Source organism: Vanellus vanellus (genome assembly GCF_965231255.1).
Source record: "Vanellus vanellus genome assembly, chromosome: 1".
Taxonomy (NCBI): domain Eukaryota; kingdom Metazoa; phylum Chordata; class Aves; order Charadriiformes; family Charadriidae; genus Vanellus; species Vanellus vanellus.
In genome coordinates, this window is record NC_138905.1 from 17,535,708 (window position 1) to 17,559,746 (window position 24,039).

The window sequence follows — 24,039 nt, forward strand, 5'->3', positions numbered from 1 at the left end:
AACCTTTGGAGTCAGTAACTGACTGCAGTTCACTGCACATTTAAATGAAAATGATCACATTAGGCAGGTTTTCCAACAAAACTGAATATGCTGCACAAAGCTATTTTATCCAGGAATAACACATCAACTTGATTATTTTTTCATTTGGGGAATTTTGCTTTTGGTTGTTATTATGATCATATTTATTATGTGTGCATACACACACGCATAACCGTCTTCCCATTTTAAATGGAGAAGACTGACTCATTTGTGAAACATATTAAGCAACTACATTATATTAGCTCCACTTTGGTCAAAGACAAATGTAATTATCCATCACCATAAAACTTTTATGGGGAACTGTAAAGGCTCAGAACCGTATACAGTATCTCTCTTACTTCGTTGAATTCCACGTCCCTCGTGGCTGCCAAGTCAAATCCTTGCTGCTGGCTCTCATACTGGAGTACCCGGATCATCATCTGGTACGCTGTCCTCACATCATTGCCATACAAGCTGTGTGTGTATTTCGTGGCATTCTGCAGCACTCGCACGATCCGTATGGTTTTGTCTCCATCCAATTTCGTCTCATTGTGGTGTAACTTCTCATTCTGAATCAGGGAGAAGAAGGAAGAAAAACCCCAATGATTTATCTTTTTTTTTTTTTTTCATTCTAGTTACAAAGACAATCATCATTTAGGGATTTGAGGCACGAAGTTGTTTGATCAAAATGGTGTTTGTCTTGACAATGGGTAGACAGGACAATTCAATGGAAAATGTAACTGAGAGCCAGAAAAGCACAAGGGTCCTGATGGGAAATGAGGGGGTTCAAGGGCTCAGTCAACAGATGGAGTGCAGAGGTATCAAACTGGAGTCTGAACAGATGATCCTTTATAAAATAAAGGCAAAAACGAGAAAAGACAGCTTACCATGATTTTTAGATCCACAAAAGTGTTGGTGGTGCAGTTGAAAAGCTCAGGAGGCAGCCAGCCCTTTTCAATGTTACAATGGCGAACCGCATTTCCTGAAGGAAACAGAGTGTTAATTGTAAATTTTGTTTTGAATTGTGCTAGATAAACCTTCATAGATTTCAAAGATCCTTGACTGCCAGATTTCCTACGTTTTCAAGTTTCTTAGAGCTACACAAACACTTCACTTTCCAAACTGGGATTCCTATCTGAAAAAAACTAGGCTACTCTTCATGAATCGTTTTCCCCAGGCTTTAGAGAAAAGTTAGGCAAGCTTCAAGATCTACCTAACCGTTCTCAGCCTAACTGCCCTAATGTTCTCAAATGAATTCAGCAATTTATTTACACCAAATATGGGAAAGACTGTGCACTTCTTAAATATTTCTGAAAACATATCCCTGCTCAGACTTCTGTGCCATAGCCTATACAGGAAGACATCCGGAATAAATGCTGTCTTCGTGTCAAAACATGCTGGTGTTTTCGCACGCTGCACACGGTAAACGCTTCAGCCAACATGTATAATTGCCTTTCGCCACTTGTGAATGGTCTGTGAGCAGCTTACTGTTTAATTTAGCCTATTATGTTGTACTATTTGTCAAATCATTTTAAAATGTAATTCTCGGCTGTGGATCCTTCACAGTCAATTGCAAGTTATCAAATTCAAAACTTACATTGTGCTAGTTAACTGGCACATAATACATTACATGTGTCTAAGCCATTTAATTACCAATATCTAAATAAGAATTATAATCAAATGAACAATATCTATTATTTCTCTTCCATGATTAGGTGAATACAACTAAGCCTCAGGTTCTTAGTTTCAATATTCATTATTATAAAGCTTACTTTTTTTGAATGTTCTGTAAAATTCACTTAAAACCTGCAATTCCTATACGTACCCTTGCCTGCTAGCCTATTTGCTAGAAGAGATACCGGGGTCAACCACCAGAACAGTGCAGAAAACTTATTTTAATTCAACTTTATACTGTTTAACAATGTAAATATTCTTCACTTAAAAAAAAAAAAAAATATCAGTTCTAACTCCCAAAATCCTGAGAACAGAAGCTTGGTTGACTACAAGTCTGCACACCTACAGGCACTGACCTCCCCCCAGTACTATCTGGGGAAGTCACATAACCATTTATAACTCATTCATCCTGCGAAGTGCTCACAGCAGAGTTACAAGGCCCAGAAATGAGACAGAGGTTTCACTTCCCACAGAAACAGAGGTTTCATTTTTCACGTGTGAAAAAACAGGTTGTCATTTGCTTGCTGTACAAAACAACACAGCTCACGTGCTTTATAAAATGCATTTTTCAGCCGTCTGACTTATGGGTTAGAGAAAAGATGTTGGGTGGAAAAACGTGAGTTCTGTTTTAACTCTTAGCTTTCTTAGCCTGCAATACTAGTAAAGCAATCATCACGTAAATGATTTTCCTCATTTTATCTTTGTCCAGAAGAGCTTTATCACTAAAGAACACAGACAAGTCACTGGAAACTAAAAGTTCTATGTGTAAGAAGTGGTTGATAGAGTAAAGAGAAAACAGAAAGTTGGACTGTGCTTTTTCGAAAATAAAGCATTTCTGTTCTTTATATGTATTTATTTGCTGCACCTTTGTATTTATTTATTGCCACTATTCCAAATGTATTTTACAATTTCTTGAGTTTCAGCTAGCTAAACTTTTCGGCTTGTGATATGCATGAGCTATGCTGTAATCTCTAGACCCAATGAACTAATGCTATTCCCTATGTACACATTTTTTCTGCTCTTTTTTTTCCCCTTTCAAACAGGCATGTAGATAAAGTAGTTAACATTTTACCCAGGGAACTTACCCACTGATCCCTTAGGACATGGCACAGCAGCTGGCTGTCCAAACTTGGTCTGTGGCCACCAAATACCAGCCTCGAAAGCTTTGGGACAGCCATTATAAATTACTGAAAACAGAAAAAGAAATGATGCAACTTTTCTGACACGATAAAAATCACAACACAGAGATATTTCAACCTGCCTAAAGGACCTTTTCGTAATTCCCAAGCCCCATCAGGATACCTGCCCTCTGCAGTGCCTTCCAAGCTGTAACCTATCAACTGCTCCTTATCCAGCAGTGTAGGCAGACAGGTACAGGCAGAGGAGAGCTCAGGATGATTATGGGGCTCTGGATTTTGGCTCTGCCGATCTCTGCCTGCTCCTTTATTGTGGGAAAACGTTTCTCCTTCATTTCACCCACACACTGTGGCGCGATGGCTGCTGCAGCAGCTTTGTGCTGATCGCAGGAGGCGGGTGGGTGGGTGGGTGAGAGGAAAGGCAGGATGGGCGAGATGGGGAAGAAGGGCAGAGGGCACGAAGCACACGGCACAGCCTCTGTGGGCAGAAGGCGCGATGGCTCTCGCCCGCCTCTTCAGCTGCAGCACAGCTGAGGCAACGCTGCACTAGCAGATGAAGTCAGGTTTCACCCAAAATTAAGATTACTGTTTTGCTCCGCCTCCCCAAGCTAGCTATATTTCCATTTGATGAAAATTAAAGAAATAAGAGCTTTTTTCTTTTTCTCCAGCCCCTGTGAGGCATATTAGGATAGATTTAGGAGGAGGGGTGCAGCTTTAGGCTGCTGTAGCTCCCATCGCCCCCGCTGGAGCATTCTGGCCGGGCTCACGAGTGCCCCGGGATGCAGCTGCGTGCCCACCGCTCTGCACCCCCCACCTCCCCACCGCCCGCGGCTCTCATCCCGTAGCCACAGCCCAGCTGACCAGCAGCACTTGCTGGACAGAAGGTACCTTCACAACCCTTCACAGTGACTTCAGCAAACGGGTTGTCGCAGCGGTTGCACTGCCGCCCGATGACACCAGGTTTGCAAGGGCACTGTCCCGTCTCCATGTCGCAGGCGCGCGTGTGGGAGCCGGATGGGAAGCAGTCGCAGGGGTAGCAGGTGTCACTGCTCTGGGGCCTGTAGTAATTTGCCTAGAAAAACCAAAACGACAGACACGAGATATTTGACTTACATTCCACATTACTTGTTTTTCTGAATTCATGAAAGAAAGGGCATCATGAAAGGGCTAATTTGGCAAAGCATGGGATAATAATGATATTACTACTAACATAAAACTTAATAGCTATGGGAAGTGTGCTGTGTTATCCCTGGCAATGCGGAGAGGAAGAGATGAGCACTGACTGGGGGGAAGGCTGGACTGCCCTGTGCCATGGAGACCCATGGTTCCGACCACTGTTTGCAGTGGGGGCGGAGGGACCACATTATGCTTCATGTACTTGCTGCTGGTGCCCAGCAAACATATTCTTGGGGGATTTGCAGTTTTCTCTGCTTTGCAATTCCACTCTTGTATGGCATGAACAAGCCAGAGAGGAAGCTTCCTGCACTGTCCATTTGTTTCATGTACAGGGAGGAGAGCAACCAATGATCACGTATTCAAATCGCATCTGTAAATGCTTTTGATCTGAGGCGTTACACAATTACACAAGAGCGTGGTGCTGGCACCCCACTGACTCTATTTAATGCAACAGTTGCTGTGTGTCCTGCTGGCATTTAGGAAGAGTATGGGGTCTGATTTGCTGCCACTGGTCTGCACAGGCACAGCTCCTCTGATGTAATTCAAGCTTATTGTAAAACCTATTGTGAAAAGTCCTTTGTAAAACCTTCAGGAGGGAGGCGCCTCCCCTCCCGCATCTCTGTCTGTCCCTGCCTGTCCGTGGCATATTCCTCTTAAGCTCGACAGAGCTGGCACTGAGGACAGTGTTTAGCCTCTCGTATTATTTACCTCCCTCCAGCTGCTGCGCCTTTTGCTGGCCCATTGCAGAGGGGAGAGCTTCACCCAGCTGGCCCGAGCTGTTCCATGGCTATTACTCACTTGTGATACACAAAACACCACCAGCACTCCTCTGCACCCAGGTCTGATCTCCCCTGATAAACCGGGCTGCACTTCAGAGAGATCAGAGCCAGGCTTTCATCCTCCCAGTTTTGCTTTCCAAACGCAAATAAGATAAGAGCTGCACAGTATGATTTTGTGAAAGGCGGTGCCAGCAAAATGTTTTAGGTAAAGATTAACTACACTGCACACATATATATGATATAAAGCACGACTGTGTGTATTTTGTCTCAGCTACTCACTTGTTGTAATTATTAGTGGCATGGTTACTTTTTAAACTAAAGAAATTTTGACTTAAGACAGGTTTCTCTTGCTTACCTTACAGTGGCATTCTCCATTGGTCTTATTGCAATCAGAATCAAACCCTTTGCTAGTCTCACAATTACATGGACCACAGATGGGATTTCCCCACCAGCCTCTGGGACAAGGCAGGTCAATCCTATAAAAGAATATCACAACGAAAGAAAGTTCTTTTAAGCTTCCTCTTAAAAGCTGGGAAAAAAGAGCTTTGGGCCAAAACTGCACTCAACTCCATCCGCTTATAGAGTGTTAATGCTGAGATACCTGCAGCAGCCAAGACTCAATGCATATATAAATAAATAAACACTGTGATGAAAAAAGATAAAGAATATCAGTGCTACTGAGTGCTAATGCTTCTATAAACGTTTCAAGAACAGCTCCACTTTATAAGGAGTATACACCTATATAAGCAAATAAAGTGCTCTTTCCTCCATGAGAGGGCAATGGGGCTCACACTGCCTAGTGGAAGAGTCCTGGTCCCATCAGCCCCAGCCTCATGTTGGGAAAAGCGCTGATGGGGGGCAGGCTGGAGGGCCTGTGCCGGGCTGTGTTAGCACTTCAACAGACCAGGCAACTGTAGACAGTGCTGAGCTCAGCTCGTGCCCTGCAGCAGGTTTACCTGCTGCCATAAACAGCCTTGGGGTACAGCTCCCCAGCACTTTATAGCCCACCTCCCACCCCCATGGGTTCCTGTCTCACCCCTCCTGTGAACAGCAGTGCTCGTCCCACCTGCGGGGACACTGGCTCAGGTACAAAGCTGGCTGCAAGCTCACCCTATGAAGAAAAGTCACTACTTTCAGCCAACCTGGCTTTCTCAGCCTGTTCACCACAGGGTCCGAAAAGCCCTGGTTTGCAACAAGGGAGGAGGAGGAGGACACATGTGGTTGGAGACATGGAAGAGGGAAGGGTGACAGCTTTGATTCAGACTATGACTGGAGCAGCACAGCTAGTCGAGGCTGTGCATCAACCCAAAAGCCACCCCTGCTGAAGAATAACCCTTGTTTTCACTGGTTCTTTTTCTGCTGTGTGAGCTTCTAAGCAGGTTTGTCCCACAGATGCCCCAACACTAGTGCTGGCAAGGAGAGCTCTGGAAAGGGGTCAGGGCTGCAACCAGGGTCTCTGCTAGCTGGAAGTCTTCATCAAGCAATAGCCTGAAGGATGACACTGCTGAGTCTGTGATCAGCATAATGCACAAGGAATCCCCTCCCTGCTGCTCATTTTTGGAAAGAAAAGCTGTTCACTGTCTGTTTCAAAGACCACATCGAATTTTGTTCACGGTAATTGCCAGGTTTGTACTTCGATGCTTTATAATACGAAAAACCACAATGCTGCACTTGACATGATGTCAGCAGATAATGACAAGGGACAACGTCTCTCCGTTGCTAATCCAGAGGAATGAAAGATGAATCTGGCAACAGCACGGCCAACATTTGCAAGCCCACACAACAAAAGGCGGAGGAAGAAGCTTGCGGTTTTCAAAGGGAAGGAAACATCACATGAGCTATTCCTAAATGGGCAGACAAATGCACTTCATTTGCACATCATGAATGGCCCATATTACACTAAATCAAAGCGTCCTCTCTAGGATAAGGCCGGTCACTGAATGCTTATCTGAGACCAGGAAGCCAGTGACGAGGGAATTGGCATGTTTCTTCCACAAAGGAACAGGACATAGACCTCCCAGACTGTCCAGAAGAGATGTTTTTTTGCCAGCCCAGGAACTGGACCCAAACTGCAAAGCCGTTTTATCTGGCCAAAGGCCACCTAACTGGGTGCATCACTGTGTGTGTGTGCTGGGGGAGCTGAAGGAGACACACAGACCAAACTCAGGGCAAGCCCACTGCAAGGTACAGGTCAGATGCAGTGCTGTGTAACACAGCACAATTAGTCGAGTCCCTGAGCTGCTGCTGAAGCAAAGTAGCCTCCCAGTATATGGAAGGTTGCCTGGTCTCTGAGAGTGCTCAGGAGAGCCAAAGGGCATGGAGCTTGCAAATACCATCTACTACGAACACTCAAATTGTAACAGGAAAGCTAACCAGAGCAGAAACCTCAGGGGAGGTTTAGATTGAATATTAGGAAACACTTTTTCACTGAAAGGGTTATTGAACATTGGAATAGGCTGCCCAGGGAGGTGGTGGATTCACCATCCCTGAAGGTGTTTAAAAAAAGGGTAGATGTGGTGCTTGGGGATGTGGTTTAGAAGTGGTTTTAGTCAGGGTAGGTTAATGGTCGGATTTGATGATCTTAAAGGTCCCTTCCAACCTCAGCAATTCTATGAAAGTGAAGCAGGAGGACTGCTGCCTTAGGAGAAGAGATACCTGGAAGGATCAAGAAACCAAGAACAAAAATAATTCTCTTACTTGCTCTCGCAGTACTGTCCATAGTAGCTTTGTCCACATTCGCAGGTGTAGCCGTGGGATGAGCTAGGTTTGTGCACGCATGTGGAGACATGCTCACATGGGTTCAAGTTACATACATCAACACAGTCTCTCCCAAAGTACCCTGGGGAGACAAGGTCATAAAATTACAGCAACCATTGTAATTTATGATTTGCATGTCTCCAAAAGATCATCTATTTTAAGCCTATACACTAATAACACATCTTCAATAATCAGTAGATTCGCCCTGAGATACTGTCAGAAAGAAGGTACTCTTTTCCCTGTTAGCAAAAAAGATAGTGGGTTGTTCTTTTCGACAGTCTGTTAACATGCTTGAGGCACCCTTGTGCCTTTGGTTCCCAGTTTTATATTCAGGGCATGTGTTACAAATAGTTTTGTATTCTCTCCCTGTGTGTATGGGAGGTGACTGTGCTGGGTGCTGACAGCATGTGCTGGCTGCACGCACCCAAACAGAGAAAACATTCAAAGTATCTTGATTAGGATGCAGGGTGTGAGACTGAAATCCAACAGCAGAAAAGGCCGGGAAAGAAAAAGGAAAAAAAAAGAAAAAGAAAACAGACGAAAAGAAAAGGGGAGGTCCATGGAAAGAGCCCTTTGGACCAGAGACTGTCTTTCTGTTTGGTTGATCCGTTGCCTAGAACAAATGATCCTTAGTCCATGACTGCAGTTTCAAGGGTGCTACCGTAAGACTGAGAAAGATAATACTGATTGGAAGAGGAAGAATCAGAAGATGAGCACTTTGCAAGCATGCTGCTGCTGCTGCTGCTCTTCTGATGAGCTCATGAAAATGTGATCCAGGTCCTGGATGAGCACATGGGATGGTCACTGAGTTACCTGGGTCGCAGACACAGGAGTAGCTGTCCCAGTCATCACTGCAGTAGCTGTGCTGGGGACACGGGTTGGAATCACAGGGGTTATCCACTTCGCAACCCTCCTTCACATTGATCTTGATAGCCTGTTTCATGTTGAGTGTAGCTATATTTGTAGATGTCTCTCCCATTCTTACTCCCTGGTGACAAAAGAAAATTATTTTTAAATTAGAATCTTTATTCAGAATACAGTACTGTGTGTTTCACTACTTCCATTAATCCATGCGGCTACAGCTTAAAGAAATGTCATCTAATGAGCCAAACCCTGAGTTTTTTTTCAAATGCTGTTCCCCCGTGAGCCCAGATTTATACCTGGGAAAGTAGGTGGACTTTAATATTTTGATTCTTAGATATTTTGATGGAGGAAACAGAAATGTTGGGGACGGATGAAAAAGAAAACCCCACGTTTTCACATGGGTATTTTCTTAAAAGTTCGAAGTTTGTTGCTACACTTTTCATTTCATACCTGCATACAGCCATAAAATCCCTGCTGAACAGAGACTTGGTCTCCAGAGACACCTCCCACAACGATGCTTTTCATTTTCAGTCCAGGTAGTTGATTTCCAATTTGCACAGTGCTCTGTTGAGGAAAAGGACAGTCGATAAGAAGCACTATCATCCTCTGTAACGCAGACAGCCTACTTTTGGTAGTGATGGAGTCAAGCAGTATCTGACAGTGGATTACAGAAAAAATATCAAAGCAGTGAGGAGCAAGACATCTGAATGTGGCTTTTTACAGATTTGTTCATAAGATATCTTATCATTAGGCTTAATAAATTAATATAACTTCATTAGGCACAATTCACTGCAGAACACGGTGCACAGCATAAGTATCTGTCCACATTCCTTTATCCTACTTTCTCCTAAAAACATTCCTGTAGTGCTTAGTGGCAAAGTTATGATGCTGCCTCACCTGGTACATCCCATAGTCCAAGGACATGACAGCAAGGTACTTGATGTCTTTACCATCTTTAGCACTCTTCAGCTCTATTAATAAATGATGCCATTCCCCATCACTGACTCGTGACTGGCTCATCTTCAAACTAGCAACCTGGCTCAGGCCACTGTATACTTCAAACTGCACGTAGTTGTTCAGTATCTGTTGACAAAAAAAAATCATGTCTATTTTTTGCTACGTATTTGTATTTGATGTGGAAGGGGGTAAAGGGCAAGACAATAACACTTTCTAAGACAACCCAAAAGGAAAAAAAGCCCAAACAGTAAAGAAGGGAACACTTGCAATAACTCCTCGTATAACTTCAGACATTCAGACTCTAACTTACCCTACTGCCAAAAAAACCCCCAAACAATCAAGAGACATTTTTTGCACCTATATTAATGCACACTACTACCTCTGTTTAAAAAAAAAAAATCTTAAACCAACAAATCTGAATTTTACAATGATCGTTATCTTTTGATCTTTGTAAAAGGCTGAACAAAATAATTTGTATTTATTGATGTGCATTTAGCTGGGTGGATAAAGCTATGTAGTTCATGTGGCCGTATCCCCTGATGGGGGAGAATTTCTTAATTCTTTTCCAACCAAAGGGAGCCGCAGTTTTACCTGAATGTTGATCTTGGATGCAGTGCCAGCATTGGCTTGCATTAACATGCCATTCACTTTCCGGGTTCTGAACATCAGCCCAATGTACCATGGCACAGAGATGGTAATGTCAAGGTCACTCCAAATGATAATGCTTTCACCGCTGAAACGCTGAGGAGAAGGCATTGCTGTAAATCAAAAAACAGGAGAGAAACAGTTGATATCCTTCAGGACAAAGGTTAAGAGGAGAAATGACACTATGTCACGGTGACGGTGCAAGGTAGCTAGTCCCTCTCCCATTGAGCTATTTTTAATCTACTACGGAGTAACAGCTGGCCTAGGGCAGTTACTGTGAAACAGCCGATAATGCTGCAAATTCACAAGCCACCCTTGTTGTGGGGTAGGCACCTTGTCTCAGTGCCCGCACTCAAAAACAGCACCTCCACACTGCTATGGCATTACACAGGTGAGAGATGTTCCTAGAAAGGTAAGCTCGGGATCTCTACTGATACAGTTCTGCTGATGAGTGGGTGGACAGAGCAGGAAGTATGAGGGCAACATTTTCTGCAGATGTTTTCAACATATCCTTGATTACCCACTTCTAATTAACAGATTAAACACAGAGGAAAAGGCTGGGAGGCAACAGGAAATATAATTAATTATAAATACTCCAGGGCCAGATTATTCAGCTGTCGCAGCTACGCAGCCTTTTCACAGGGAGAAACCTCGTGTGGAATTGCCGAAATCATCTGCCTTAAATATCTCACGGTGACAGCTGAAGAGTTGCCCTCCTCTCTAACCCTGCATGAACACAGCTCCTACACGGAGACACTGATGACACCCTTCAATGAAAAGCATTCCGCTGATGGAAAACAGGGAAACACCCACCCTTTGGACTTTTAAAGTAGTTACCTCAGGTAACAGGAGCTACAGTACCACAGACTAGTGGATCCCACTAATTAGAAGCACAAATCAAGTTGTGGGAGCTCTGTGCTATTTGCAGCACCCCATATGGCACCTCCACCATGCATGGCACATTGTAGCGGGATCTGCATTCAGCACCTGCCTGATGTGCTCACTCATGAGCATGCTGGTGAAGTTCACGGCAGCTTTTTGCAAGTGGAAGTAGGTCCTAGAGACTGGGTACAACCACCAGTGTTGTACCCACCACTGGGTACAACACTGGCACCCAGTGTTGTAACTCGTCATGTCCTGAGCCCATGTGGATGGTCAGTGAGGTGACAGGGCTTAACAGTCCCCTTCCCCTTGTGCTCCACACTACTGTATCTGCTGGCTCTTCTGGATGTTCTTGTAGTAAAAGGGATCATGTATACATACAATTGCATACATCTTACTATAAAATGGCAAGTCCTTAGAAAAAGGTAGAGGGACAACATGATTGCAGAAGATGGAGTTAGTAGGTTGATGTGAACTTGCATTTTTTGGAGGGAAAAACCCAAACCCCAAATTCTGATATGTCTGCTTGCCAGTCTCTGTAAGGGGAAGGGCTGTGTGTGTGGGAGCGCAAGGGTTGGAGGGAAGTGCTGCCTGTGAGCCCTTCAGCTCCCTATTTGTGAGAAACAAGATGTCAATGACAAGTGGACTATCCCATGCCAAGTCAGAGATGTAACTTGACTTGCCCTTCTCTAAGATGTGGTTACCCAACCACCCCACCCCAGGGTACGTGCAGGCAGCCCCAAAGGGCAGCCCCTCTCCCTCCTGCTCCAGGCTGGGATCTCCCCTTTGCAGTTGCACTCAATCCTCCATGAATGCCAGTGAGGGCATATGATGGAACAACTGAAGCTTAGTCTGCTCTTGACACCCAGACAGTGATTTAAAATGGTTTGCCACCAGACATAGTCGTTCCCAGCTTGCTTAAAACTGGAATCCAGTGCCTGAGTTCTGGCTGTCTGGGCCAGGGCACAATTCACCAGTCTGCACTGCACCACATCAACATAAAAGTAACCAGGACATCAGTGTTGAGCATGATCATTTCCGCCTTCTGATCCACACATGCAAAAGTCAGCTCTCTCCTTCCTCCTCTACCGCACCAACCTTCACGATGACCTCAATTCTCAACTTCTTTGCTGGTGGTTTTCTAGACTGTTGCTGAGATTTTTAAGTCTGCCTGCCTCCAGAGAGCAGACCTTCCCACCTGCTGGTGGCTGGGAATGCTGCTTGCAAGCATTTCAGCTCGGCTCCTGGGAGAACTGGACTGGCATGGCAATTAGCCACCTTCTTCCTTTTCTCACTGGTGGTGACTTTTGGTGCTTGCAAATACCATTCCCTTCCCACACCTCCTCCCAACTCCCCTCCCTTCCCTGGGGCCAGGGTGCACCTTCCCCTGCTACCAAAACAGAAATCCCCATCAGTCAGCCCTCTCTGACCTCCTTCCTGCCCCCAGCCCTTCCCCATACCTGGGACCAGGGGTGTCCGTGGAGGGGCTGGTGGCCACATACGAAGATTCCAGAGGGGACCTGACCACCCCTGTCACCACAGAGGCACGTGCTTCCAAGCACAGCACCTCCCTGCCAGCGGCAACGCAGTGATGCAAACTAATTGTTTTCTCAGGGTTTGTCACTTTGAAGTGCTGCCTGTGTATCTACATAAGTTTTTAAGAATCTTCTACATTTAAAAGGCCATCAGAAAGACGTGAGGGCTCGTCACTGTGGAGACAGAGGGCCTGGGGAAACACACTGCCAACACCAGAATGTCACCTGCAGTTTGGGTGTCGGACATATGACAGCTTATGCTTTGGTGCAAACCTGTGGTGTTCAGCCCAAGGTCAGCACAATGACATTATACAGCCAAGAGCGAGTTGGGTGCAGCTTCTAGATCTTCTTCACAGCATTGCAAAATCTCAGTTTTTAAAAGAACTAAACTACAACAGAGGTGAAACTCATTTTTCCTGAATTTTCTCTCTCTTCTATATGTTAGCAGAGGGAGATGGGAGCTGCCAGAAGGTGAGTCAGCAGGTCCTAGCCGGGTGGTGAAGGTAAAACACCCCATGCTCACTAGCAGATCAAATCCCAGAGTTTCTGAAGAGTGGGCAGTTGAAAAAGTTGAATTCCTAACCTGCCAAAGCCATTGCTGTCTGTGAACCTGAAGCAGATCCAGCAATGCCAAAGGGATTGAAGAAATGCATCAGCCAACCACTCCTACACAAGAATGCAAATATTTCTACCCAGAAATTTAACTATGTGTCCTCTCCTCCTAAGCTGCTGCTTCTCAGGCAAGGAGAGGGCAGTTGCCACCACCTAGATCTGGTCCAGGATGGTGCACACTATGCTAAAGTGATTTGCAAATCACTGTGCTGTGTGCATCTCTGCTTGGAGACCTGCTATTCCAGGGTTCATATCCTGCTGTGAAAAATCACCAGTGTCTGATTTGGGGTTGATACATCAAAAGAACAAAATCCTCAATCACACTGCAAACTATTCTGGGCTAAGTGACTACATCAGTGGACAAGAGAAGTGCTATGGATGTCATCTATCTGGACTTCTCTAAGACCTTTGACATGGCCCCCCAAAACGTCCTTCTGTCTGAATTGGAGAGATATGCATTTGGTGGGTGGACTGCTTGGTGGATGAGGAAATGGTTGGATGGTCGCATCCAGAGGGTAAGTGGTCAATGGCTCGATGTCCAGATGGAGATTGGTGACAAGTGGTATCCCTCAGGGGGCCATATTAGGACCAGCACTGTTTAATATCTTCAATGACATAGACAGTGGGATCAAGTGCACCCTCAGCTAGTTTGCTGATGACACCAAGCTGAGTGATGCGGTTGACATGTCTGAGGGACGGGGTGCCGTCAGGAGGGACCTGGACAGGCACATGTGAACCTCATGAGGTTCAACAAGGCCAAGTGCAGAGTCCTGCACCTGAGTCAGGGCAATCCCTGGTATCAATACAGGTTGGGGGATGAAGGGATTGAGAGCAGCCCTGCTGAGCAGGACTTGAGGGTATTGGCGGATGAAAAGCTGGATGTGAGCTGACAGTGTGCACTCACAGCCCAGAAGGCCAACTGTATCCTGGGCTATATCAAAAGAAGTGTGGCCAGCAGTTCAAGGGAGGTGATTCTGCCCCTCTGCTCTGCTCGGGTAAGACCCCACCTGGAGTACTGCATCCAGATCTGGAGCCCTCAGCACAGGAAAGACATGAACCTGTTGGAGCAAGTCCAGATGAAGGCCACAAAAATGACCAGAGCGCTGGAACACATCTCCTCTGAGGACAGTCTGAGAGAGTCGGGGTTATTCAGCCTGGAGAAGAGAAAGCTCCAGGGAGACCTTATTGTGGCCTTTCAGTACTTAAAGGGGGCTTATAAGAAAGACAGGGACAAACTTTTTAGGAGGGCAAAAGTGTGACAGGACAAGGGGTAATGGTTTTAAACTAAAAGAGAGAAGATTTAGATTAGATATAAGCAAGACATTTTTTACAATAAGGTTGGTGAGACACTGGCACAGGTTGCCCAGAGAAGTGGTAGATGCCCCATCCTTGGAAACATTCAAGGTCAGGCTGGAGGGGGCTCTGAGCAACCTGGTCTAGTTGAAGATGTCCCTACTTATGGCAGGGGCATTGGACTAGATGACCTTTAAAGGTCTCTTCCAACCCAAACTATTCCATGATTCTATGATAAGCATCACAGGGGGATAATGGATACAAAGACCTACCACATCTGCATCAGAGGCCAGAATTTGGCCTTCTGTTTCTAGGAAAGCCATGCATAGTTTAAGCAGGTTTTCTTTCCTGGAAGCCTCCAGGAAGACTCCAAATGAACAACCCTCCACTAGATGTGGAGGTGCCACCTTACAGCAGGCAGCCTTCTGCTGCAGTAACCTCATGGGACACCTCATGCAGACGACTCCTCACTTCCTTGGGAAGAAATTAACTGCAAGTTCTTCATGCCCTATAAAACACACCTGCTGCTCCTTCCTCACCCTTTATTAATGAGGTTTTACACATATACCCACATTGTGTTCAATCAAAGAAAAACCCAATAAAACTGAAAGTGTTCGTACTCAGCAGAGACTGCCTTCTTGCCAAGAAAGAGGTGATTAAAACTGCACATTCATCCCTGGTTTGAGTCAAAGCCCAATAAAGTCAGCGGGATTCTTTCCACTGATTTAAAGGGGCTTAGGATCAGGCATTTTTACTATAAACAAATTACTAAATACTGCCAAGTTCTGTGGAACTCCTTTGCTTATGTAAGTAAATCAATGAAAGCTGCTGTTATTCATGACAGTATGTCATCTATCATATTTACTATATAGGCAATCTCTGAAAGTGTTTCAAATAGATAATGGGTGATTTTTAGTCTTAATTGCAATCTTCTGTTATCTGTCCTTTAAACATCACAGTTTGACATACATGCTATGAGACGTTAATGATGGGTAATGAAACCTGCACACATGACTATGCATGAAGAGGTCTATGCATCCTACCTTGCTCACAGTTTTTCCCTCCATAGCGTACGGGGCACTCGCAGATGTATGTGTTCCACTTGTTGATGCATGTGCCTCCATTCTGGCACCAGCTGGTTTCGCAGTAGTTCCTCTGTGCTGCACAGCCTGAGTTTTTATGTAAAAAGAAGACATGACCATTATAGGTTTGGTTTTGTTTTTTTTTTAATATCCTTGAAGTCAGTGAAGCAAAGTGTGGATGGCAAAAGTTTACATGAGCTGAGCAAGTGTCAAATTCATAAAGACAAATCTATCAAAGGTTATTAAATACAGTTACTGAGATGTAAATTACTGGGGACTAAGAGATTTTTTTGGGGAAATATCTGCATGCTTGTCCTGTTTTTACCCTTCCCCTGGCATCCACTGCTGGAAACAGGCAGATCAACTGGTGCTGTGACTCAGCACCACTGTTCACAACTTACTGTCATCTAACCGATGCACCAACCAGGGAAAACCAATGCACAGTGTTACACAGTGGAGTAACACTACTATATATCATTGATTTAAAATATATGGAAACATGTTTCCAAATGAGGTAAAAAAAAGTCCATCCTGAAGAAAACACTTTGTGTCCCTCCTGATGTATATTTCTGTAAGATAAAAACTTGTGTTTAACTAATATTAGAGACATAACTGTTAAAAAAGGGCTCCAAGACAAAAGAGCAATTTGAAGCTTATGCTACGACTCCCTTCTTAATCCATGATGAATGCAACATACCTAATACTGCAATTTAGCTCTTACACAGACCTTCAGCAGGGTGGAAGGAAGGGACTTGCCACTCTTGTGTGTAAGAGCCAGTTTTATGATGATGAGAACATTTTGTACACCAGAACTAATCCTGACCTGGGATCCAGGGACTGGAAACCAAATCAGAAACTCCAAAAGGTTGCTTCATGAAGCAGGTTTCAGATTTGGAGGACTGCAGAATTTGATTTACAGAACAAACATAATTTATGAAAAAGTCATTAAAAACGTTGTCTTTTTCATGACCTAATCCCATCGGCTTTCAAAGCAAAGTGACATTTAAAAAGTAAGTTTAAAAAAAAAAAAAAAGAGAGAGGAAAAGTTCATTTAGGAGTAAATTCCTGGGTGAAACTCGTATCAATGCAGAAGGTCTAAACAAGCCCGGTCCTTTTCTGCATGCTGCTTAATCCTGTAAGCGTGCGCTGTGCCACAGGCTATTGTGCGTGTCCCTGGCACGGGCACGGACTGCTCCTTGCTCAAACAAGGTGTGCCGAGCAGGTCTGGTTGCAGCCATGCTGGTGACACAGTGGCAGCGCAATGCCCAGCAGCACCTCGAGCCCCTGCCACGGTGTCTGGGGCAAATGCTTTGCACTCAGCAGTGCTAACAGAGGGACAGGGCCCATTTCAGACCCCACTGTCCCCTGCCCCCTCCTGGGGTTCCTCCCAGGATGGGCCCCTTTGACATCCTAAGCCCTGTTACACACACAGCTATGGCAGAGAGCTTTCTCGTGTTGACTTTTGAGGTGGTAATCACTCATACCCGGCAGGGTGCCGTTATTGGCGATGAAACTAGCCATGTCAATCGGCTTGCTGTCGATAGAGAGGTTCCTCATGCACCCGATGAACTGTCTGTTGTGCACCGGGAAATCTTCAGGCAAGTTTGGGACACCACCAAGAAGGAGAGGGCCAGTTAGGTCCAAAGATCTGAAAAAACAAAGAAATGCTCCTCATTTCTTGCATACAGTTTGTTTTGTTTTGTTCTTTCTCTTACTGTTTCCATAAGCGCATTTGAGCTGTTTAGTTTACCCGTGTTGCCATGCACTTCCCTCTGCTACATCAGCACTTCCAGGGTTTGTAATCAAAGGACCTTCTAGAACCACCATAACTTTTAACTTAGGAGCTGTCATACGCATACAGAATCAATGACCTGCCCCTAACAGTGGCAAATATGAAGAAAAAAAAATTAAAATTATGCAAAAATGTCCAGCTGCAGTACAATTCTTTCTGACTCCAGTCACCCAGGGGCTCGCTTATACTCCACAGCACAGGGGTTGAGGTGCTGGAGATTTTGATATGACGACTTAATTATTATACATTGCTGACCCTTTTTAAATCCTCTGAAGATCTTAGTCTTAATAACATTTGGTGGAGGCAGGATCCACTGCGTGACTCCACACTGTATGAAAATTGTATCATCTGGTCAGTTTAAATTAACCCTAATTTTTGTGGTCCCTCCAGCAGCATGGGCATCTCAATGGTCTTTCTGCTATCACTCATTATTTTATATCCCCACTATGTTGCTTGCTGTCCATCTCGTCTTTAAACTCAGCAGTACTAATCTTGTTGGGTCTTTCCTCACAGGAAAGTTTTTTCTTAATGCATAATAATGCATTAAGGGCAATGGGCACAAGTTAGAGGGGCAATGGGCACAAGTTAGAACATAGAAAGTTCCGTTCAAATACATGGAAAAACTTCTTTACGGTGAGGGTGACAGAGCACTGGCACAGGCTGCCCAGGGAGGTTGTGGAGTCCCCTTCCCTGGAGATTTTCAAGACCCGCCTGGATGCAGTCCTGAGTAATGTGCTCTGGGCACTCCTGCTTTAGCAGGGGAGTTGGGCTAGGTGATCTCTAGAGGTCCCTTCCAACTCTGAAAATTCTGTGATTCTGTGATAATTCTTCAATGGCCTTTTCTGTACCTCCTTTATTTCTATCTCCTTTTAAGATAGGACTGTTAACAGAAATGATGGAAGTAATATGCTCTTCCGCCAACCTATTCATTCATAAAGTCCAACATTTTATTTGCCCTTCTCTCTCCGTTTTCACACTGACTAGATGTGTGTGATGTGACCTCCAGGTGTTTGGGGTTTCTTTGCATTTTACAAGTAATTTGGGTACATATCTACACAAAACTCTGTGCATTCCATGCAGTGTGCTGACACTTGCAGTAGCCGCCAACAAATTTCATCTACCAAACTAAACCTTGTCACTTTTTCTTGTTAAACCATATCTGCTTTTCCAACTTAATTTGCTTAGTGGTTAATCACATACTGTTGACTCTCCCCTGGAAGAAGAGAATGAGTGGAAAAATGCAGATATAGGGAATCCTTACTTCTTTGAGCCGGTCTGAGTCCCCTGGGCAGCACAGGTGTAGTTTCCAATGAGGCTCCCGAAGCGCACAGCCACTGCTGTGTCACAGTCGTCCACTGTCACCACAGCCACCTTCTCTCCTGAAGGCCCATGAGGAATTCCTAATCGCCCAATGTTGGGCTTCAAGAAATACATGGCACACATCAGACAATGCTACATACACACGGGATTTAAATGCTGGTTCAGCCAGCTCAACAATATACTTCTTCCTACCCCCCAAAGGGGACTAAAATAGGATATGTAAATAGCAGAAGTTAAGTTGACCTACGACATTTAGGCAAGAAAAAACCCCAATGGATGACTTCAAAGAGAGTCCACACATGCCCAGCGCGATACAGAGTGAGGTCAGAAGCGGCTTTGGTCTTTTCCACCGCTGAACTATTTTTGCCCAAATACCTCCAAAAAGGGGTTTTGTTGCTTCTGCACAGCAAACTAATAAATTCTGCTCATTTTGCAACTCTTCACCTCAAGTGGATGAAGTAACTTGAATTTTAACATTGTTTCTGCCCAAAGACAGAAAACCATAAAATGATGTAATATCACAAATGAAGCTAAAGGCTTAAATCAGATTTTCTCTGATGGGGGTACTCTGTCAGGTCCACCAGAAACTGAGTGCAGGTTCCTATAAAGGTTGTAGAGAAAGGTTGTCTAATGACTGGAAGGGAGCTTAGATGAAGACCGCTTGTTCCAGCTACAAGATGGAGGGCACAGAAAACCACTGCCCGTTGCTGAGCTGGCTGAGAAACCCCTGGTTTCTAGTCACAGGAGAATACAGATCAATGACCTGTAGAGTTGGACAATCAAAAATAATGAATGAGCTTGCATGAACTTGCTCATGCAGCCACTTCGGTCCAGGCATGCAGACTGACACTGTGGGTGGTGCATGAAAGATGGGAAGAAAGCGTGTTTTAGAGTGGCAATAGATGCTCCAGCTTGGCCTGATCTCCAGCTTCACTCAGGCAGTAGGAAACTCCTGTCCACCCAATCACAATGAGCCCTGGTGAATGTGGGCCACAAAACTAGAATTATCACACTCAGCTTCACACCTCCACTGTTACTGGCTCACTCTGCTAATCACTCTGCTGGCAGTTGTATTTCTCCCCTCTTCAGCAACTACCAAAAACTGGGGAAATTCAGTGATCCAGACAGACAGGAAAGCCTATGGACTATCAGGAATTTAACCCCAACCACCAAACTTCTGTGCCTCCACCACAAACATATCCTTCATCTCCAATAATTTACTAACTGATGGGATGTACACCAGTGTGACTGACAGGAGACGATCTGTGCTATGCAGAAACTCAAGAGACAGATTCCTCCAGTGAAGTGCATCATGACTGCTAAAAAAAGGCGCATGTATAAACAGCAGCATCTCAGCCTCAGCAAAGAACTAGCAAATTACGTAAGAAAACTGTTTTCCATGTTTAGTGTTTGTAGAGAGCTACAGAGTCCTAATCCACCACTGGTGCAGGATCTCTGAGGACTTTATGGGTACAAGAAAAGCAGTGAGCTGAACTCCCCTGGCTTTGCTGCCATTCCTCTGCGGGCAAAGGGACACCCCACAGGAGTGAAGTCATCAGGATCTGACCAGACACATGACACAACTGAAAGCCAAGAGGTATTTTTATGATGTGTTGATCAACAATAGTTGTAACCATATGAAAACGGAAGATGTCTGGGTATCACACTGTACACTCGCTTAAAACATATATTGCTCAACTGCGTACCGAAATCCCTTATTTGTACATCAAACAAGGAAGCAGTAAGGAGATAAATGCCTATTCTTTCTGTTTCGCTTGGTCACACATAAATTTCTTAAAAAAACCTAAAGCCACTTTCATCATGTGTAAAGAGATACAGATTTATTTCTAAGGGTAATTATCCCAATGTATAAAAAACATTTTTAAAAGATGTTTCCTGGTGTCGATTCCAGTTGGAAAGTATTTTCCATTTCCTCTACCAAGAACTAATGTGATCACATAGTTTGGCAGTTTTACAGTACAAGGTTTTGACCTCTCTTGAGTGATATTAAGGCAGATTTTATTTTTTCCGATACTCCCTGGACTTCGCCACTGCCTAGCTTGGAAAGACAGGAAGCACACGTATTTGCAGTGCTGAAAATGTTATTGCATGCAATGATGGCAATGTTAGTCAGTAGCTTTTCAAAGTAAATGAAAAAATACATAGAAAATTAACCAACTGACAGGCAGACCTTTCCTTCCAAAATTAAAATGTTTACATTCTGGGTGCTACTTCTACTCATTTGGAGGAATGATTCGATTAACATTTACGTTCTTTTGCTTCACTGAAATAACCTATTGTTTCTTACATGGAAGCCTTGACAAAGGCAGGGTATTTATTCTCACAGCAGGGGGGGATCTGCCCAGTGTTAATCAAGATTGCAACCTGATGAGACTCAGCAGTTTGCAGCTGCTCCTTCACAGTCAATGAGCTGCAGTGGCAAATTGATCCCCCCCCCTATTTTTACTCAACATAGAAATTGCAAAGTGTTTCTCTAGATGTCGACTGGTCATTGCAGTGCAGACCTCTGCCATCTCTTTGGCTCTGCTGACCACACAGAACCATAAGCTGATGAAGAAATGGAATATGCCGGTGAATGAAAAGAGACCTATCGCCAGTTCAAACCATACTTAGTTGAAACACATAGCGATTTTCTGATCATGTTAAAAGGCTCATTTGGCAGAATAAGCTTTTCCTAAAGTGGAAGAATATGTTGCTGGGGAAGGAAAGAGATTCTCTGAGTGATTTAATGTGACATGGACTCTTTTTTTCACTTATATGTGGCAAGTACTACACTACTCTTCTCTGCACTTACTGTAGCGAATAATTTATAACTGAAGTAATGTGAAATAAATAAAAGACTGGAACAGAGGGAGCCTAAGTTAGGAGTTCCTTCAGAACTGAATCATGAAACTGATTTTAGTAATTTAATATTTTGATTAATACTAAATATAGTTTGCTGGTGACGCAAAGGATATTCAGAGTATCATGCATTAAAAAAAAGAATCACTTTGAATAGCTGAGTCCTAGAAAGAGAATTAATCACAGACCATGAAACTTGGGATATAATGACAAGAATTTCTATTGCAGGCTCAGAGATCATCAGCTACAAATGATGAAAAAGAAGAAAAAATTAACTGCATTAATTGACTACAAGACAATTATGAACCATGGTGTGATTAAAATACATAAAACACAATACAACAGTGGGTTGTTGCAAAGTATGAGGGAAATTTTATGACACTGAACAGGATACAACATTGTGGACAATTTTGATGTCATTTATTAAAAATAACTTCCAAGTAAAGCAGATGCACAGAACCACAGCCAGGGCAATCGAAAGCTTATCTTATCAAACAGACAAAAAGGACTTGCTGTGTTTAGCCTGGCAAAGTAAAGGCTAAGAGTTTTGGAAAGTAAAGGCTAAGGAAGAGTTTTGGAAATGAGAAGATGCTACCACTGTAACGGACGCAGTACAAGAACAGATGGGGATAAGATGCCCATGAGTAATATAAGCTGGAAATCAGCAGGTGAAGCTCTGCCATAGGAGGGGTCATCTTTGGGAAAGCTGCAGGGGCGAAAATTATAAAAAAAGAACTTAATTTTTTTGTGATTATAGAAGCTGGTGTTAGCAAGAGGACTAGCCTACATTTGAAAGAAAATACTTAACAGTATGTAATACTTGGAAAATACACAAGAAAGCGAATCACAGACACTAAATGACAGCACACACATTTACATTTCAGGCATCATCTTTGCCTCTATGGAATCCCACTGGAGCAAGACTGATCCCTAACAGTAGGAACAGCTAACACTAACCAGCATTAATTCACACTATTATTTCCTGGAAATATGTTCAAGGAGTTAAAAGCCAGACTTTCATCTGGGTACTTAGCCGTCCTTTCTGCCTGTCAGACTCATCTCCTGAAACACCATGCTACCCGAAAGGCAAGTTCCATTAGCTGTGCCAATTCTGCACTCATGAGTAAATGTTCAATGTGGTGTACAGGAATTTACCAGCATGACCCCCATTAACGGTAATGCAAGTCATGTAACTGAGTTCCTGCTCATGGGGCTGAAAATTTACCTTGTGCTGCCTAACCCTAAAGGCTGCCTTTTTACTTAGTGCTTGTCCAGAAAGAGGTTGGAATTCAAACTTCAAAGACCACATGCTGTAAAACTGAGCAGCAAGAAGAGGTACCAAACAGTGGCAGAGAGAGAACTTGGCCTCCCTTAAACAAACTATGAAAGAAGTTGATTCATCCTGGACTCAAAGAAAAAAAAAAAGAAAGAAAGAAAGAAAGCAGCCTTAAGTGTTGCAGTGTATTATCACCACCACACAGTGATTCTTCAAACATTCTGTGCACCCCATGTTAAAGTACATTGTGTTCATTGTATTGAGCCTTATGTTTTCTTGATATAATCGCATACAAAGTCACCTGGAGAAGAGAAAGAAGCAGCCCTGACTCAGGATGCACACATGAGAGCAGAAGCCATCTACCTTCCTATCTGTGAAACAAGACGAACCACATTTATGTTCCTCAAATAATGGCAATTAGTACCTAAAATTGTATACAATGTTATGAAAGTTTGCCTCACTGAGTTTTCGTGACAGAGATTAGTGGTTCTGATCTATGGGTGGACAACCTCAAATCTCATGTCTAACCCATAACATTCTCCCTTGCCCAGACAGAGTCACAGGCAAACTGTAACTGCAAGAATGACAGTTTCCCAGGATGTCTTTCGAAAATTGCAGCTCTCTTGCTGACCACAGCAGCATTAACAGTGAGATTCATCTACTGTCTTCAGTGGTGACCTGGAGGAGTGACCTTCTCATGCTGCAGAGGTGCATGTAACTGCCTTCGGTCACCTGCAGTGATTCAGGTTGCAGTGAGAGAATGCCACTGTGAAGGTATTTCACCAGCGATGCCAAATCTGATTTTCATGAAACCCAAGTATGGAGCAATGAACTGTTTTGACTTCTCCCCACAACTTCAACAGAAATAAACGTATGTAGGTTCTCCCAGGTGCATGTAAAACCCTGAGAAGCTTAATCTGTGAACTTGTGTTTTATAAATGGAGACCAGATAGAGGAGACAAGGTCATCGAAACACATCTGTTTATAGTTTGCAAATCTTCTGCACAAATCTACTCCCATTCCACTTAAAACATCAGACACGGATATTCTCATGTATCTCAGTTTCATTTGGATCCTCTATTATTTTAAAGTAAATATTTAAACTGCGAGAGCCCACACAGTTACTTATTAAAGACACAGATGGTCTAACGATGCACAGTGAACAGAAAAGACACACAGATTAACGGACAATGAAAGCCTTGTCTTAAATACTTAACTGTTAGATTTTTACATTGCAAATACTATTGTTTTCAAGAGTCACAATGCAAAATTGTTGGAGATGTTTAAGCAAATAGTCCATAAAAAATAGCAAATAGACTTATTTTGAATTAAACAAGATGAGATACCGTACAATAGCAATACTAAAAAGTGCAAATGTT

General features: G+C 43.8%; 1 protein-coding gene across 1 annotated transcript in view; it reads right to left on the reverse strand.

Annotated features, from left to right (window-relative positions):
• The window catches only part of CELSR1 (cadherin EGF LAG seven-pass G-type receptor 1), a gene marked incomplete at both ends in the record, with an annotated part of 173,490 nt that overhangs the window by 31,861 nt on the left and 117,590 nt on the right, over nucleotides 1-24,039 (reverse strand). Inside the window, 13 exons of the mRNA XM_082479271.1 lie at nucleotides 378-587; nucleotides 906-1,000; nucleotides 2,778-2,879; nucleotides 3,717-3,900; nucleotides 5,139-5,259; nucleotides 7,481-7,622; nucleotides 8,354-8,528; nucleotides 8,855-8,968; nucleotides 9,302-9,487; nucleotides 9,953-10,119; nucleotides 15,372-15,497; nucleotides 16,895-17,058; nucleotides 18,464-18,621. Of these exons, the coding sequence (XP_082335397.1) occupies nucleotides 378-587; nucleotides 906-1,000; nucleotides 2,778-2,879; nucleotides 3,717-3,900; nucleotides 5,139-5,259; nucleotides 7,481-7,622; nucleotides 8,354-8,528; nucleotides 8,855-8,968; nucleotides 9,302-9,487; nucleotides 9,953-10,119; nucleotides 15,372-15,497; nucleotides 16,895-17,058; nucleotides 18,464-18,621 (1,944 nt within the window). The remainder of the gene's footprint in view (nucleotides 1-377; nucleotides 588-905; nucleotides 1,001-2,777; nucleotides 2,880-3,716; nucleotides 3,901-5,138; nucleotides 5,260-7,480; nucleotides 7,623-8,353; nucleotides 8,529-8,854; nucleotides 8,969-9,301; nucleotides 9,488-9,952; nucleotides 10,120-15,371; nucleotides 15,498-16,894; nucleotides 17,059-18,463; nucleotides 18,622-24,039) is intronic.